The sequence below is a fragment of the Siphateles boraxobius genome, unplaced genomic scaffold (assembly GCF_051911475.1).
Source record: "Siphateles boraxobius isolate OS27281-9 unplaced genomic scaffold, OSU_SipBor_1 20, whole genome shotgun sequence".
NCBI lineage: Eukaryota > Metazoa > Chordata > Actinopteri > Cypriniformes > Leuciscidae > Siphateles > Siphateles boraxobius.
Window position 1 is genome coordinate 15,134,416 of NW_027508811.1, and position 19,221 is coordinate 15,153,636.

The 19,221-nt window shown below is 36.5% G+C and overlaps 1 protein-coding gene across 2 annotated transcripts in view; it reads left to right on the forward strand.

Moving 5' to 3' along the window:
* The window catches only part of vcla (vinculin a), a 45,145-nt gene extending 25,928 nt beyond the window's left edge, over positions 1 to 19,217 (forward strand). Inside the window, exons 7-22 of one of the 2 annotated variants that reach the window (XM_077237056.1) lie at positions 1,239 to 1,329; positions 2,389 to 2,536; positions 4,032 to 4,185; positions 4,893 to 5,068; positions 5,446 to 5,636; positions 8,119 to 8,318; positions 9,416 to 9,544; positions 9,804 to 9,953; positions 10,988 to 11,096; positions 11,178 to 11,480; positions 11,568 to 11,692; positions 12,212 to 12,397; positions 15,026 to 15,217; positions 16,546 to 16,749; positions 16,868 to 16,972; positions 17,059 to 19,217. In XM_077237056.1, the coding sequence (XP_077093171.1) occupies positions 1,239 to 1,329; positions 2,389 to 2,536; positions 4,032 to 4,185; positions 4,893 to 5,068; positions 5,446 to 5,636; positions 8,119 to 8,318; positions 9,416 to 9,544; positions 9,804 to 9,953; positions 10,988 to 11,096; positions 11,178 to 11,480; positions 11,568 to 11,692; positions 12,212 to 12,397; positions 15,026 to 15,217; positions 16,546 to 16,749; positions 16,868 to 16,972; positions 17,059 to 17,205 (2,610 nt within the window). In that variant the 3' untranslated portion in view covers positions 17,206 to 19,217. The remainder of the gene's footprint in view (positions 1 to 1,238; positions 1,330 to 2,388; positions 2,537 to 4,031; positions 4,186 to 4,892; positions 5,069 to 5,445; positions 5,637 to 8,118; positions 8,319 to 9,415; positions 9,545 to 9,803; positions 9,954 to 10,987; positions 11,097 to 11,177; positions 11,481 to 11,567; positions 11,693 to 12,211; positions 12,398 to 15,025; positions 15,218 to 16,545; positions 16,750 to 16,867; positions 16,973 to 17,058) is intronic. The other variant, XM_077237057.1, reaches the window with a different exon arrangement.
* Positions 19,218 to 19,221: the final 4 nt, after the last annotated feature.

Below are 19,221 nucleotides of genomic sequence, written 5' to 3' on the forward strand. Positions count from 1 at the left end.
CCTATGTATCCATTATTAATAGCCAACAAGTCTGCTGTTTCGGACCAGGTCTGAATGATGATCAAACATATACTGATGAGTTTAATGTAACTAATGTAAGTTTATTGTACATAACACAAAAGATGACGCGTCAGTTTTACTTCTGAAACTCACCGTAAGAGCTGAGTAAACAGTAAGATATAAGAAGTGCGCAAGTACATAAACGAATTTCTGTAGAGTTGAGGGAGCATTTTCTTTAAAAACAAAATAATTCCACCTTGTCTTCAGCGGCTGCCTCAGATTTCGGGAGTAAATAGAGAGAGCTATGTGGATTAATACATCCAGCCACACAACACCTACAACGCTGGGAGACATTCTCGTCAGTGCAGCAGCTGTGAACTCGATCAGGGAGGGTCTATGTTAGAACGGCAGTGTCTGTCAACACTTGTGGGCGGGGCCTGTACTTAGTGACGTCACTAAAACAGCATTCTGAAAACAGGTCGTTGGGAGACACTGCTGATGATTTATGGTGATTAATAAAAAAGGAGTGAGTGGATTTTTATCACTATTGGGTGGTTGTATACACACACTGCCAACACACATTTATGTCCACACAGCATGCAAAAGTGAATTTTGCATAATATGGGACCTTTAAAGGCTTGGCATTGATACTCACACTGAACATAATTTCACACCCATGCCCTTCATTTGTCTTTTAGTGTTATGCTCTTGATATGCACATTTTTGTGATAATGTGTGCATTGAATGCATTGTCTGTGCAGGTGACTATTGCTTTAGACTGCAGTAGAAAGGAGTGCCATACGCACGGCTGAGTTACTCAAACAGAAGAGTTCTCCTCCAAATGTGTGCGTGGTGCAATGGAGTGTGAAGTGGTGATTATGTGGGTTCGCTCTCGCACTTTGTGTGTGTGATTGAGAGAGGCAGAGGCTCCTCTTGCCCTTCACAGGGAAAGAGCTGCAGAGCCCCCTCCCTTTATTGTTTTTAATTAACAACCTTGCTTGTGTTTTATTGTTAGTATTGTTTTTTTTGTACAGCACTTTGGTCAACTTCGGCTGTTTTTAAATTGTGCTTTTATAAATAAACATTGCATTGCATTTAGCATCTACTCCCTCATATGAGCACTAATGCAACCGCAAAAAAACAACAACTGTATCCACTCTAACATATGCTATTACATCCTGCCCTGTAAAGCCTAAATGATAAACATTACTGACTACTAACACTCTTTTTTTTTGAAGGACACTGAGGCCATGAAGAGAGCGCTAGCTCTGATAGAGTCAAAGATGGGTCATGCTAAAATCTGGCTGAGGGACCCTAACGGCCTACCAGGTAACATAACTACATCCATTAGCTCACTGTCATCTTTCAGGTCTTAAGGAAGTCATGTCAGGAATGGATTATCTTTGATATTTTGAGATAAAAGAACTCGTTGCGCTAGAAATACTGTGACTTTAATTTCAATTTCAATTTCAATTTTAATTTCATTTATTGCAAAATTTGCTTATTTTTCTTCAACTTTCTGACCTCAGTTTTGCACACATGTGATTGGCAACATTCATGCGTTAATAAAAACTATTTGAATCTGTATTGGATCTTTACATGCTAACAAAGTGGTTTGATTCTATGTATCAGAGAGAAAATTTTATTTATGACATATATATTTTAGACATTAGAGAAAACTACAAAAAATATTAATAATTCAAATAATTACCTTATTTTTTTGGGGGGGGGGTAATGAAATAAATAAAAAAAGAATAATTAAAAAGTATAATATGATCCAGCTAGTCCTGTATGCCATACACTACTATTCAAAAGTTTGGGGTCAGTAAGATGTTTTAAAAAATGTTGTTGTTTTTTTTTTTAAGAAAAAAAAGTCTTATGCTCAGCAAGGCTGTATTTATTGGATCAAAATACAGTAGAATGGTAATATTGTGAAAGATTATTACAATTTAAAACATTGTTTTCTGTTTTAATGTATTTTAAAATTTATTTATTTCCTGTAATGGCAAAGCTGAATTTTCAGCATCATTATTCCAGTCTTTAGTGTCACATGATCTTCAGAAATGATTCTAATATGCTGATTTGCTGCTCACAAAACATTTATTATTGTTATCAATATTGAAAACAGTTGTTCTGTTTAATATTTTGGTGAACACAAAACATTTTTTTCAAGATTTTTTGATGAATAAAATGTTCAAAAGAGCAGCATTTATTTGAATCTTTTGTAACGTTATGTCTTACTGCCATATTTGAACAATTTAATGCATCCTTGCTGAATAAAAGTATTAATTTCCTTTTAAAAGTCTTTTGAAGAGTAGTCTACACAATTTGTGTAATGTAGATGATTTTAATTGAAATAGATTATCTGCTCTGGATGTTCTCGCACAGGAGATCCAGGAGAGCATGCTTTGCGTCAGATACTGGATGAAGCAGGAAAAGTGGGTGAGCTTTGTGCGGGGAAAGAGAGACGAGAGATCCTGGGAACAGCCAAGACTTTGGGCCAGATGACGGATCAGGTGTCAGATGTGCGCGCAAGGTACGCCCTCTTCAGGTTCACCTGGAGTAAAAGGCAGATTCATAGTCAGAACCCTTATACTACCCTTATACTGCTATGAGATTCCTCAGGTCAGCATTTCACACTGAGAGCCAAATGCCAGCACATGTTCCTGTAGTGCTCACGTGAGATGAATTATGCATTAATGCAGCTGTGTGCTGTTCATAATGATCATCTTTTATGCAACACATGTGTGATGTGTCTCAGGGGCTGTAACTGCTTCTAATTTAGAACACGAGACAGTGTGTCAGGTTTTTCAATAAACACAGTTTAGACGTTGCTTGTTAGCGGTCTAATTCTCCAGGGATTGCTTATCCCTGACCGTTGAGTACAGGAGAAGGAAGGAACGGTGTGGTACAGTTTGGGCCCATGTGTCAGGGATGTTGAAAGCTGGAGTGAAAGTGAAAGATCAGACGCTAGGCTCTGACTTCATTAGAGAGACTGAAGGAAAGCAAATTAAAGGCTGAAGGGCTGGATAATCAGCGGCTGCACAGGCCCACTGAACTCTCACACAGGGGAGGCTCTTTACACTGACCTGTGCGTGCAGATCGAATGCTTACATGTTAAGTTGTTTCCCTAAATTAAGTTCTCAAGGGGAGTCAGAGATATCTTTATCCAACGAAATTTATTCGTATTTATCAATTTATTTTTGTCATTTCGATTTTGTGATCATGTAAATTTTAACATTACATTGGTAACACTTTACAATAAGTTTACATTGGTAACACTTTACAATAAGTTTTCATTTGTTAACATTATTAACTACATTGGTTAAAGGTGCTGTATGTAATTTTTTTTGTACTAAAGCATAAAAGCACCATAATATTTAGGAAACATGGTAAGCTCAAATACTAATTTCTCCGAAAAGCTATGCTGAGCAATGCTATTCCATGTCGGAATGTCTGTTTTTGTTTTGGTCTGTGTGATCCCGCCCAAAACCAATTTACCCAATAGTATTTCGATACCCGGGGTTGCCAGTTGGTGGAAAATTGAAGTATTGCAGCCATTGAAGTAAGGAAAAGAACTGTGTTAGAAATTCTACCTGACCTAAAAAGCCTTGGCAATAAAAACATTGCAAACGTATACATTAGTTGATCAACTTACAGTGTAAGGCTCATCGCTTTCCATTGTCAATTGCGCTCATTCCTGTTGCGTGTCATGAATCTGGCAAACTGAATGAGTGTTGTTGAGTAATAGGACAGGGCGGGGGAAACAACTCTCTCCAATATTTTGAATTTGGACTGCAGTACCCATTTCAACCACTAGCTGTCAATATTACATACATGCATAACATGAACATGATTTTTTTTTTTTATTAAATAACATGGTTAATTTTTATTAAATTAACAATGGTTAATCAGTGCTTTTAGAATATATTGCCTATTGTTAGTTCATGTTAATTAATGCATTAACTAATGTTAACAAATGAGACATTATTGTTAATTGTTACCATTAATATAATATGTTTCTTGTTCAGAGGTCAGGGTGCCACCCCTATGGGTATGCAGAAAGCTCAGCAAGTGGGCCAGGGTTTGGATATTCTGGTGGGGAAAGTGGAGAACGCTGCCCGAAAGCTGGAGGCCCTGACCAATGCCAAACAGGCCATCGCCAAGAGAATCGACACGGCCCAGGTCAGTCTTGAGATTGTTAAACAGAAGCATGAAGATGTTTCTTTAGTGGATTGGTGTGTTAAGTCTGTCTATTGTTTGCTTCAGGGCTCAAATTTTGAACATCAAGTGAGAACCCAACAGAGTACAAACATTTATACCTAATCAACCTAATAAAATTACAACTTGTATAGTTTTAACCTAGTTTTAGTCAATAAATGGCCATTGATCTCAACAACAAAGGGTATGGCAAGTGTTTTCTCCACCCTCAACGTACAAGTCAATTTATTTTTTGTCTATTTGTAATATCTTATCATATTTATTTTGTTATAGTTACAGATTTGAAGAGACTATATGCATCCCAGAGGACCTGTAGGTACTTAAAATGGGTACTTATAATTACAGACGTGTTCTCGTCTAAATAGCTGTTGCATAAATCTGTCTCAACTGATGTTATTTAGTGGAGTTGTGCTGTCTCATAAGTATTTAAAGGGTGGAATCATTGTACTTTGTGCAGTCGGTGCAGTGACAGAAAACCACAGATGAGTTAAGACAACGGCAAAGTATATGATTATATAACAGACTGATTCCTTATGCTGAATAACAACATGACTGTTAATAACCCTTCAAATTGAAACATAGGAATTGTTGACAAGTGTCACTCTAGTACGTGCATTCTGATAATAAGTTACTTACTAAATATTTCTGTTAACTAAATGTATTCTGCACAGAGCTGGCTGGCTGATCCTAACGGTGGTCCGGAGGGGGAAGAGAACATCCGTGCTCTTCTGGCAGAGGCCAAGCGCATTGCTGACTTGTGTGAAGACCCTAAAGAGAGAGACGACATTCTGCGGTCCATCAGTGAGATCGCAGGACTCACTGCGAGACTGGTTGAACTTCGTAAAATGTAATTACAGGCCTACATTGCGAATGGCTAGAGACCTTTAATTTACAGGAACATTCAAAGTGTTCTTTCCACTTTCAAAGAACAGACGGTTTTCAGCTTTATATCAGTCATGCCAGTCTGTCATGTTTAGAAAAAGTTGTCTTTGATCAGAACATGATGAAAAATGTGAACTCGATAAACCATTGTCATGGTCATGTTTAGGTCACATTATGTAACCACGATAATGTGCCCAGTGTGACTCCAGATCTGAAATATACCTGTCTGATAATGTGATTATTTTATTTATTTATTTTGTATTATTCTCATGCTAATTATGTTCTAATTTTTTGTTGTTGTTGTTGTTGAATCTCATGTTCTGGTCAATTTGTGTGTCACAGGGGTAAAGGAGATACTCCTGAGGCTAGATTTCTGGCCAAACAGATTGGCACAGCTTTGCAAAACTTGCAGGCAAAGACTAACCGTGCCGTAGCCAACATGAGACCTGCCAAGGCTGCTGTTACCCTAGAGGGCAAAATGGAGCAGGCTTTGCGCTGGATCAACAACCCTGGAGTGGACGATCATGGAGTAGGTGGGTGGCATGATGAAGTAAAACATTACCATTTAAATCAGACAAAAAACAACAACAAAAAAAAGCAGCCTGGCAACCTATTTAAATCAGAATCAAAACTATGTAGCAGTTAGAAAATCTGTTTATGTTATTAGCGTAACGGGCATCCAGTCAAGTAAAAACCTCATCTGGGCATCTGAGGCTATTACTTTTCCCCCAAAGGATGACACTGGCAGATTGAATGACTTATTCATATGTATGGAACTGGGCACTTGACTCTGGACCTTTATGTGATGTGACAGATGGCTATTTTCTCTGCCCCTTTTGTATTTATGTTCATACTTAACATATTTCAAACCATAAATAGCTGCTTCGTGTCCTATTCACAGCAGGTCATGTTACTTTCAGGTTAACTTAGTCTTGGAGTAACTCTAGACCAGAGCTGTTCAAGTGCTGCTTCTGGAGATCTTCTTTTCCTGCAGTGGGACTGTGAAGTATGTACTTAGCTGGTAATGGGGAAAATCCATGATTTCGAGTGTATGGCAAGACCAGTATTGAAACATACTACTACGTCATAGAATTGCATCTTGATATACCAAAGGCCCCTTGTCATCTTGCTAACTTCATTACATAAGAATTCATTGTTAATTAACCTTATTAAACTTTAAAAACTGCTATGGCAGCTTAGATTTGCAACAGTGAACATTTCTTCAACTGAAATAGTTGAAAGTGACTCTTCACAAGCTCCAAATGGTGCAAGGAATTGTGGGTAATAATCACTTAAACATCATGCACAGATACTCAATTCAAAATCCACCAGAAAAAGTATACTGTCTACCCTTTTAAATTTGGATGCGTACTTGGATTCTAATCTTCCATACTACTTAAGTGGTGTGATAGTACTTCCAAAGGAAGTAAATGTAAAATATTAGTTTTTTTAGTTGTTTTTTGAACTAGCAAATAAAGATACTAATTTACAGTGCTGGGGGTAACACATTACAGGTAACGCGAATCACGTAATCAAGTAATCAGTCACATTAGTTACTTTTTCAAATAAGGTGTTATGTGTGCAGTGTAGACACGATGGTGATTGCAATCTCACATTTAGTCTAGAACTACATTTACTCATCTTACTTGCACAAAAACAGATTAAGTATTCCTCAAAATGAATCAAAATATAAAAATTTGATAATAGTAAAACCTATTAAAAATAAATTAAAATAGTAAAAGTACTATGCTAACCTGCAATAATTAAATGTTAAATAACATATGTAGTTAATCTAATTTTATTATGCCTTTGCTGCTGACCTTCGATGATCTAATTCAACCATACTAATAAGCAAAAATAACTTCAGATGAACATCACATTTGTGTTTCATTTTTGTTTTTGTTTTTATTGCTGCAATCCAGAAAGGCAGCACAGCTAAAAGGTTTGTTTGAGCTACACCCTCTACTGTACAATCATGAATTTGCATTTTCTTCAGCCAGAGACTTATTCATTTCACTTTTGGTGTGAAAGGTAATTTACATTTGCCAAAATAGCAAATTTTGCAATTTTTGTTATAAAAAAAACAAGCAAGCGCTGCCCATGTGAGAAAAAGTAGCTAAGTAACACAATTAGTTACTTTTTAAGGGAGTAACGCAATGCTGTAACGCATATAAAAAAATACTGCTAATTTAAGTAATGCTAACTTACTAGCCACTCAGTGAATGGCAGTCGCACATTAATTTCAAATCGGTCGTGAAGCAGCCGTTACCCTCCGCTTATTCACTATGGTAAAATTAATGAATAATAAATGTATGAATTTATCCACACAAAACAAATGACCGCCAATAAGTTTGCCTGAAAATAATAGTAGGTTTTTAGGTCGAATCAATTTAAATAAATATTGCGGCAAAATAAAATTTACTTTGTATGTAATTATTCACAACTGCCCATTTAACAGAAACTGTTTAGAAATTAACGTTTTAGTGCAATTAGATTGGTAATTCTCACCTCACACTGATAGTTAATTAGAATACATCACATCTGATTGGACATTTATTTAAACAAATTTCAAACTCAAATCGGACCTTAAAATTCCACATATACATTATGGCCAAAACTCCCGTACTACTCTCCATTGGAAATAAATGACTTTCGGTCTGTCTTGAGACATGAAATGTTTCAGTATAATGTTTCTAATATGTTTTTATCAGTATAATGTTTATAATTTTTTTTTTTTGCTTAAATTTAAAGTGTGTTTCATGTATCAACAATAAGCAGTTAATTTCCCTTAAGAGACTGTCTGTTTGTCCAAACAATGGGCGACTGGAGTCAGGAGTGTTTGGGAAACCTGTTTGATCCTTTCTGCTAGAAATGACACATTTCATTATTAAATTACAAACATTTTGTTTGTGTTCCTAGTTCACAGGATGGATAGTTTGTTTTATATACACAGACCCCATAACATTGTCTAGGTGCACCAGCCTGAATGGGAGCCTGTTATCTCTCTGTCTGTAGGCCAGGCTGCCATACGGGGACTGATAGCTGAGGGCCGTCGACTGGCGAGCTCTCTACCAGGGCCGTACAGACAGGAGCTGCTAGCAATGTGTGAGCGAGTGGAGCAGCTGATGATGCAGTTGGCAGATCTGGCCGCGCGGGGAGAGGGAGAGAGTCCTCAGGCGCGCGCTTTGGCCACTCATCTGCTGGAGGCAATTAAAGTAAGGCATCGTGTCCCCCTTTTCTATTAAAAGATCCCAGTATCTTTCCCACAGCAGGTGTGGGTGAAGCATAATCAGATGTTTAGATCTTCTCAAATGGGAAGTGCAGAGGTCAAATCTGCTGGCCTTAGAGTAGTGCAGTACACAAAGCACTCAAGATAATATATAAGCAAATGATTCCCTCTGCTGGAAAATATTTGCATTGCAATATATTCATTCCTACGCTATTTCCAGCAAATGACACTACCGGATCAAAAGTAAGGAATAATTGTTATAATAATTATGATGTTTTTGAAAAACAGTAATATTGTGAAATAGTATTATAGTTTAGAAATTTGATTATATTTTAAAATGTCATTTATTTCTGTTATGGGAAAGCTGAATTTTCAGCATCATTACTATATTTTTCAATTACATGATCCTTCAGAAATCATTCTAATATGCTGATTGCTCGCTATTAGCAATTATTATTGGTGCTCAAGTATTAATAATGGTACTTATTATTATCAATGTTAAAAACAGTTTTGGCAGTAATACATGTTTTCTTTGGTTCTTTGATTAATATAATTTCAATAGAAAAGTAGGAAGAACAGCACTTACTTGAAATGGAAAGCTTTTGTAACATTATGAATGTCTTTGCTGTTTCTTTTGAATGTGTCCTTGCGGAGTAAAAGTATTAATTTTTCTTTCAATTTTTAAAAACGTACTTTCCCCAAAGAATATTAAACAGTACAACTGTTTTCCAAACTGATAATAATAATAATAATAAATATTTCTTGAGGACCAAATCAGCATATTAGAATGATTTCTGAAGGATCATGTGACACTGAAGACTGGAGTAATGACTGGTGAAAATGTAACTTTGCAATCACAGGAAGGAATGTCATTTTAAAATATATTAAGTAATATAATAATTATAAATAATAATACATAATAATCCCAAATTATATACAATTTGTAAGATTGAAAACAGTTCTTTTGAATTGATTTTTGATTAAATACAAGCAGCCTCGGTGAGCATAAAAACGTTTTATTCCAAGTTTTTATTGTATGTTAACCGTACACTTAAATAACCTGTATCATATTTTTTCTTCAAGGATCTGAAGGCAAAGATGCAGGAGGCAATGACCAAGGAGGTGTCTGATGTTTTCAGTGATACAACCACACCAATTAAACTCCTGGCTGTAGCAGCAACAGCACCTCTTGAGGCCCCCAACAGAGAGGAGGTCAGCTGAGTATACAGGCTCTTTTAAACAGATGCGTTTCAGTGTCATATCAAATATGCTAATGCACACACAGTATCGCAAACCCCAAACCTAATCTTAAAAAGACTTTTGCAATTTGTAGAAGAAACATTTATTTTAGGGCTATTTTTTATATCGAATGCATCTCCAAAATGATTAATTTGTATACAAATTTACCTTGCGTGGACATTTATATGTAAATTTGTAAGTACAACCTCAAACATACTTATTTTTCCTCTAGGTCTTTGAAGAAAGGGCGTCTAACTTTGAGAATCATGCCAGCAGACTGGGTGCTACAGCGGAGAAGGCCGCTGCTGTGGGAACAGCCAATAAGAGCACAGTTGAAGGCATTCAGGCGGCCGTGAAATCAGCCAGAGGTCTAACACCTCAGGTATGCAGCTTAAATATGTATGTATGTAAGTGTGTACTGTCTGTGAGGACGCCCAACTCTGTGCTTATGCCAGAGCTAATTTAAGGGCACACAATGGTGTTCTTGGAGATCAGCCACAAGTCTCCAGGGGTATTCAAACTTTTTGATTCTGAAGACCACCAAATATGATGATACCCTTGAGCGAGACCTCATTCTTAAAATAACTGTCTGAGAACAGTATTGAGAGACCATTTATAAAGACGTTTAAAAACTAACTGTACTGTATTAAAGTAAAAACAAATTATTAAAATATTATCAGGAAAATATTTTAAAGAAATTCATGAATTAAATGAATGCTTTTATTCTGCAAGGATGCAATAACTTGATAAAAAGGGACAGGAAATACATTTGTAATGTTTTCTATCATATTTTTATGTTTTAGGATAACAATTTTTATTTCTAATAAATGTTGTGCTTTTGAACTGAAAAAAAAATTTAAATTCACGATTTCAACCAAAAAGTTTAGCAGAAACTGTTTTCAGCATTAATAATGATAAGAAATGTTTCTTGAGCACCAAATTAGCATATTAAAATGATTTCTGGAGGATCATGTGACACTGAAGACTGCAGTAATAATACTAAAAATTCAGCTTTGCCATTACAGGAATAAATTATAAAACAAAATAATTGGAAAACAGTTATTTTAAATTGTAATAACATTTGACAATATTACTGTTCTTACTGTATTTTTGATAAACTAAATGACTTCTTTCAAAAACATTAACTTTTTTTGATATATAAAACTTTGCAAAAAAATTTGTATTTATTACTGTTAAAAAGTAGGACTTTACATGTTAAGTTGGACCGCCCTAAAAAAGTAATTTGTGTAGCCTTTTTCTCTTAATTTTTTTGATGGATTTGTGATGATATATTGTTGTCTGCTTTTTATTCATAATTTTACTAATAAAGCTCTCAGAATGGGAACTATAAAGATAGTTGTGATCTAATTTGTTTGTTTGATGTGTATATCTGTGTTTTGCTGTTCTCATGAGCAGGTCACTTCTGCTGCACGCATTTTGCTGAAGAACCCTGGCAACCAGGCTGCGTATGAGCACTTCGAGACCATGAAGAACCAATGGATTGACAACATTGAAAAAATGACCAGTAAAAGCTCATTCTTTTCATCAGCAGCATGCATCAAAAAGAAAATTACCACATCAAATATTTTTTAAATCTTTATTTCAGGTCTTGTGGATGAAGCCATTGACACTAAATCCCTCTTGGATGCTTCAGAGGAGGCCATTAAGAAAGACATTGATAAATGCCGGGTGGCAATGGCAAATTTTCAGCCCCAGATGTTGGTTGCAGGGGCTACGAGCATTGCCCGGCGGGCTAACAGGGTACTTCTGGTCGCCAAGCGGGAAGTGGAAAACTCAGAGGATCCTAAATTCAGAGAACTAGTCAAAGCTGCTTCAGATGATCTTGGTAGAACCATCTCACCCATGGTTATGGCTGCTAAAGCTGTGGCAGGAAACATCCAGGATCCAGGTCTTTTTTTGTAAATGTTCTGAATACATTTGTAGATAACCTATTACTGCTGTTACTGACAACAATCTTTTTTTCCCTTTTGAGCAGGTTTGCAAAAGGGCTTCCTGGACTCTGGCTATAGGATCCTGGCTGCTGTTGGGAAAGTCAGGGAAGCCTTCCAGCCTCAGGAGCCTGAATTTCCACCTCCACCTCCAGACCTTGATCAGCTGCATGTAAGTGCTGCTACTCTACATCAATTCAGGTCTTAAAGGGATAGTTCACCCAAAAATTAGGAAAATTAGCCCATGATTTACTCACCCTCAAGTCATCCTAGGTGTATATGACATTTTTCTTTCAGACGAATACAATATTACAATACGAAGTTATATTAAAACATGTCCTGGCTCTTCCAAGCTTTATAATGGCAGTGAATGGCCGTTTCTGTTTCGAAGTCAATAAAATTACAATAAAATCAGGCCTCCTGAAGCGAAGCGATGCTTTTGTGTAAGAAAAAAATTATATTTAACACGTTACAAAGTAAAATTCTAGCTTCCGGCCAAACATTTTTAAATATAACTCCGATTGTATTCGTCTTAAAGAAGAATATACACCTAGAATATACACCTAGGATGCCTTGAGGGTGAGTAAATCATGGGGTAATTTAAATTTTTGGGTAAACTATGCCTTTAAAGGAACAGTTCTGTCATCATTTACTCACCCTGTGTCATTATACACACCTATGTCTCTGTCAGGTCAATGATGATCAGGCTCCTCCCAAACCGCCCCTCCCTGAGGGAGAGGTTCCTCCCCCGAGACCTCCACCCCCAGAGGAGAAAGATGAAGAGTTCCCTGAGCAGAAAGCCGGCGAGATGGTGAGCGAGCCGATGATGGTGGCGGCCAGGCAACTACACGACGAGGCCCGTAAATGGTCCAGCAAAGTGAGTGGATCTACTTTATTTTAGGCACACAATCATTTCTCGTATTTTTCTACATATGCACTACTGTTCAAAAGTTTGGGGTCAGTAAGATTTATTTTTGAAAGAAATTATTACTTGAGCATGGATGCTTAAAATTGATCAAAAGTGACAGTAAAGACTTTTACATTGTTGGAAAAGATTTCTATTTCAAATTAATGCTGTTCTTTGAAACATTCTTTTCATAAAAAAAGAAACGAAAATTCAGCTTTGTCATCACAGGGATAAATTACATTTTAAAATATATTACAGAAAACATTACAGTTTTTACTATATTTTTGATCAAATAAATGCAGTCTTGGTGAGCATAAGAGACTTCTTTCAACCCCCCCAAACAATAACCCCCCCCCCCCCCCCCCCCCCAAAAAAAAAACACAGACCCCATACTTTTAAATGACAATGATAAATAAAATAATAAATAACTTTAAAGAATTCAAATTATAAATGAAAGGGTGAAACACAAAAAGCCTGCCAAGAGTCATAAATGGAAAGGAAACTGAGATGTGTTTGCACTTTTGTGTACTGCTCTTTATGATTGTGAAATGTTGCTTCTTTACAAATCTGAGTGTTTTTGTTGTCTTTAACCTGAAATGTGGAAATCTCTGCGATGATTCCAGTTTCAGGGGGGAAAAATGAACGGAAACTGTCATCTATGAAAGACGTGTTTGCATGCTTGATCTCTAACGTCTTTAACAAGTAGATTTACTCTTTTTTTTTTTTACCATAGTGATGGAGCAATACATGATTTTTCTTCGCAGCTGTACCCCAAAAGAGCATCTGCTATGAAACGAGACAGACAGGACTACCCGAGTTAACTTTTAACTAATGGGAAATATCTTCCTCAGTGGATGCATTATCAACGGGAACTAGCACGGAGCTGATACAGGCTTATTGCAAAGGCTCTTGTAGGTGATAGAAAGTGATGTTAGCAAAAATACTTATAAAACCCAATCAGGTGACCATAGTGAGAGCCCACTTTGTGCGTTTGTCCTTTTGTGGATGTTTCTGTGCTTTTTCTTCTACTTCTATCATAGTTCAACAGTCTTTTATTGGCTTTGTCTTGGTCCTTGTGAAAACTATTTATTCTTTTGCGTGTTAACATGGTCTTTCCCTGTCTGTATCTGCACACAGCCCCATGTTTATTGCTTGTTCAGTTATGATAATACTCTCAATTTAATATAGTGTAAAAATTAGAAATAAATGGATTAATAGAATGATGATATAGTGCAGATAGATACTCTGCTGTTCAAAAGTTTGGGTTAGGTATGATTTTTTTAAATGCTTTTAAAAGTCTTTTATATGCACCAAAACTGCATTTATTTAATCAAAATTACAGTAAAAGAAATATTGTGAAATTGTATTACAATTTAAAATAACTGTTTTTCTAATTTTAATATATTTTAAAATGTAAGCTGAAATTTTAGCATCATTACTCTAGTCACTTTAGTATCACATGATCCTTCAGAAATCATTCTGATATGCTGATTTGCTGCTCAAAAAAAATTCTTATTATTATCTATGTACTATCTATGTACTGTAATATTTTAGTGGAAACGGTGATACATTGTTCAGGATTCTTAGATCTGAACATTCAAACAGAATTTATTTGAAATAAATAATTTGAAATAGAATTGTTTCATAAAATTATAAATGTCTTAACTGTCACTTTTGATCAAGTTAATTAATGCATCCTTGCTTAATAAAAGTAGCAATTTCCTAAAGCCTTACTGACCCCAACTTTTGAAAGAAAAATATAAAATATTTTAGTTATACTCATCTATAATATATTTTAGAAGCTATACATTGTCTCTAAAAATAATTACAAATCTATATCCAGTTATAATAAATGAAAATCCTTTTTTAAAATGTTTTTTCTAACAACAAAATATTTTTAAGGACAATTTCTATAGCATAGCCTAATCAAAATAAATAAATAAAATCCAGTCATTTATGAAGATTATTGGTTAAAGCATAGTTCTGCCAAAAATGAAAATGTTGTCATTACTTACCCTTATGTTGTTCCAAACATGGTTTCTTTCCTCTGTTGAACACAAAAGAAGATATTTTTAAGAATGTTGGTAACCAGATAGTTGATGTAACTATGAAAAAAATACTATGGAAGTCAATGGCTGCCGTCAACATTCCCACCATTCTTCAAATATCTTCTTTTGTGTTCAACAGAACAATGAAACTCATACAGGTTTGAGGTTAAGTAATGACAAATTTTTTGGGTGAACCATCCCATTAAGTACCATTCAAGCTCAAATTCAAAACCATTTAATTTCCACAAGCTGTCAAAGTTGCTTTTTTATAGAGAACCCATCATGTCTTGTTGGGGGGTTTGCTTATTTGCTCTCTGTCCAAATTAACCACCCAGTTTACCTCAATTTTACATGAGAATAGATCAGTTACACAATTTTCAGTTGACATTATAAACCCTGTGGCAGGCGTTACCCAGCAGGACACAGAATGCTTCCTCTCCCAGCCATCCTAAACCCAGCCATTCCCACAACCATGTCCTGGGAATCTCCATCCAGTGCCTCTCGTACTAACTCTGTCCTTCTTTCTCCATGCTGGTTCCCCCCTCCCCAGCCTGAGGTGACAGACGAGGGTTTTGAGGCCGCTGAGGCGGAGGTAGATATAGACGATGAGGATGAATTCACAGACAACGAGGATGATTATGAGCCAGAGCTGCTCTTAATGTCTTCCAATCAGCCAGTTAACCAGCCCATTCTGGCCGCTGCGCAGTCTTTACATCAGGAGGCTCGCAAGTGGTCCAGTAAGGTACTCCTTTTTTCCGGCCTCGGCAGGCCGCAGCATCCCTTCTGCATCCAGATATTATTGTGGGAATGCTGAAACCAGATAGCTGCTGCTGCTGCTGTTATTGCTTCACACTTGGGTCCGGTGTGGTTTTTTTGCTGCTGGGGTGACCAATGATCGCGACTGGAATGGCAAGTTTGTTGTGCATTTTTTGGACAAACTGATACTGGCTTCACAAGTCACTTCCCTGCTCATTTCTGATAGTGTCATACCTCTGTGCCTCGGTTTTGAACAAGGGACCATTCACTCAACCGCTGCTGCCAAACACTCTGCTTTTGCCAACCTGTGAAGCCATGGATGACAGTTTCCCAATGACTTCAGAATTACACGTTGAAGTCATGTCACATGCCTGTTTGTTGTGCACTCTTTTTCTAACCATTTAAATGAACCATGTCAAAGCCATCGTAGGATGATACATTTTAACACACTGAAACTGCATGCCTGTGTACCAACATAATTGCCTCACTAAAGGAAAATGCAGAATTCTACTCAAGGTGTACTATTCAAATGTAGGTATTTCTTATTTTTTGACACGTAATTATACTGGAAATTCATTAGACGGGCACCATATTGTTGATAAGTTGGAGAAAAAAAAAAACAGTTTCTACGGAGCCACTAAAGTTACATTTGCAGAAAAAAAAATTTCCGAGACGTTCTCATGCACACCAAGAAATTTTCCCCCGTATGGGTGAAACGTATGCTGTTTGTGTGTATGGGAAAAGTAGGTTTTACGGAAATGGCAACGAGAGAAATATTTGGTGCGTATGTAGTTGTTTCTCATGCGCACATGATTGTCAAGTTTTGTACCCTGTAAATATGAATTTAGTTCCTCCATTAGTACCTGCTGTGTGTACGGTTTCACATGTGCGCAAAAAGTCAGGTTTGTTAGTGGCTCCGTGATTTTCTACTTCGTGACTCGCAACATTTTTATGCAAGTTTATTTTTACATAGCGTGATATTTCCTATATAGGAAAAATCATATAATCAGTCTTTGTCTCAAGAGACATGATGAACCTATACTAATTTTAAAAAGGCATGATTAATGTGTACTGGATGAACATGAAGTGATTCTAAACACTATTTGTTTGTCTAACTGACTTTTTAAAAGGTTATAGATTGAAGTTAGATATATAGTTATAGCTATATTATCAACAATCACAGATTAACAACAGGCAAAAATTATCTACATGATCAATCTGTGACTGTAGGAACAGTATTATTGAATTTTTAGTTATATTTGACATTTTACCTGTTTGTAATCAAACCCTCATTTAAAGTCCTTGTGCTCTTAGGGTAATGACATCATTGGAGCAGCGAAGCGCATGGCCTTGCTCATGGCAGAGATGTCTCGTCTCGTGCGTGGAGGCAGCGGAAATAAACGTGCCCTTATTCAGTGTGCCAAGGACATCGCCAAGGCCTCCGATGAGGTCACGCGGCTGGCTAAAGAGGTAGCCAAGCAATGCACCGACAAACGGATTCGCACAAATCTGTTGCAGGTCAGTGGCACAAATATCATCCATCAGTAGTGCAGCTCTCTTCTAGCACAGATAGATGAGTATTTGCAAATCTGGTTATTTAGTCACCTTAAAAAAAACTCCGGAATGTTTAATCCAGGTTTGTGAGCGTATCCCAACTATCAGCACTCAGCTGAAGATCCTGTCCACAGTCAAGGCCACTATGCTGGGACGTACAAACATCAGTGAGGAAGAATCTGAGCAGGTGAGGGCAAGGCATATTCACAGCCATCTTAAATGAAGGATTTATTGCATTCGATTAGAACTAAATTGATTGCGTTTGTCTTTAAGGCCACTGAGATGCTCGTGCACAATGCGCAGAACCTCATGCAGTCCGTGAAGGAGACGGTCAGAGAAGCAGAAGCCGCCTCCATCAAGATCCGCACAGACGCAGGGTTCACTCTTCGCTGGGTCCGAAAGACCCCCTGGTACCAGTAAACTGAGGACTAGTTGTTTTCCATCAGCAATTCGCATCCTTGCCTTTTCAAACGTCCGAAGTCTGATAAAGGGTGGCAGGAGGAAAGGACCTGATCCTTAAACTTTTGGACATTAGCGTTCGGTTCTAGTTTCGGGGTGACTGGTATTACTTATTTTTATTTACTTGCTGGTATTTGTACTTCGTACACTTATTTTGTCTTTATGGAGGCTATTTTTGTCCTGAAAGTTTGCTGTAGTTACCTTTATCTCACACTACGGAGGTATAGTGTAGGAGTACACAGGAAGCATATTTTTTAAATATATATTTTTTGGTATGTTGGGTTTCCAAATTCCAGGTATATATATTTTTAGCATGAAGAAGTTTTCTATTTTATATTGGAGAAATATGGCATGACGACTTAAATGCCTCTCTCGAACAATGTTGGAGTTCATGATGAAATTTACTTTAAATTAGTTTTTGACAATTAAATTTTCTTATTGAAATTGTATATATTTATACTTATATTTCATCAGATCATTATCACAGATCATGTTTAAGTCACAAATATACAACAAATAGTGTTGTGAGCTTTACTTTGATAAAAAAAAACAAAATGTTTTACGGCTGGCTGTTTTAAGTTATAATTCACTACAATGAACTTTTCTTAGCTCATATTTATAATGAACTTTTGCTTAGCTATTTATTAAACAGGATAATGCCTTTTTTGATAGGCCATGCCATTACAGAGATGTATTTTGCATGGCACGGTTGATGCCAAAGATTTTGTTTTTTACACATAATATTCACAAGCTATCGTGTCTATCATGTAAAACTACAGAGTCAGACATGTGAAAGCTTGGATAGTTAACACCGAAATTATTTTTCCTTTCACACTTCACTCTTTCTGTTTGTGCTTGTGAGAGAGTGAATGTTTTTTGAGATTTCATATACTCCTTTCAAAAGAAAAGCACAATCCTCACAACAGTTGAACTGTTCTCTCTTAGCTTAGTCTTTTTAGTTTACAGCTGTAATTTTGACATTTCTCTCAGTGAGATTGTTTTCGATTGTAGTATATTGATGATGGAGCTGTCTTAATGTATCTTCCATTTGGATAGAATGGGTAACAAGACCAAGGTGGCTTGTTGATACCTATGTGTTTGGACTCTGGAGATGCTTAAATGGATAGTTTACCCCACAATGAAAATACTTTCATCATTTACTCACCCTCATTTCGTTCTAAAACAGAAAATATTTTCAAAAACATTGTTGTCCATGCAATGAAAGTCAGTGGGGTCCAAACATGTTGTTTCGGATCCCATTGACTTTCAGTGTATGGATAAAAACAGACATTTTTCAAAATCCACAGAAGAAAGTAAGTCATACAGGTTTGGAATGACATTTGGGTAAATATTTATAATAATTAATAAGTGTAATTTTTGGGTGATCTATCATTTTAGTGACACTACAAAATCAAATGTGTGGAAATCGTGCAATTCTAGTATGGAAAGCTCAGTGGCACAAGCTCATCACCTTTAGCTGAAGATGCACTCTGAATTCTGTGTACAGCAACAGTAAAACTATCATGATGCTTCACTGCCTTGCATTGAAAGATGTCCTTTTCAGCCCCCAATATAGTGCCTTGTTGTGAAAGTTTACAGGGCTGTATTTGTATGTGTAATAGCATGTTTTGGGTTCTGATGACATTTAACATTTCTTTCTAAAGAGTGAAAATACTGCTTTGTGAATGTATATATATATATGACACTAATGTTGACTTTTTGTCAGTGTCCCATAGAAAAAAACATCTTATGTGCCTCAGATTGATAAATGTTCTGTTAGATGTTTCGTTTGAAAACTTGTGTCAATAAAGGGACAAGTTCCTGTCTCATTTGTTACAGGTACTGCACTTCAATAACTACACAAAGATTAAAGGACTCGTTAGATTTTAACTTCTCAGACATTCATTGTTAATACTTTCAAGCATATTCACATGAAGCTAAAATAAACAATTATTAGTCAGACACGGAAAAAATGCC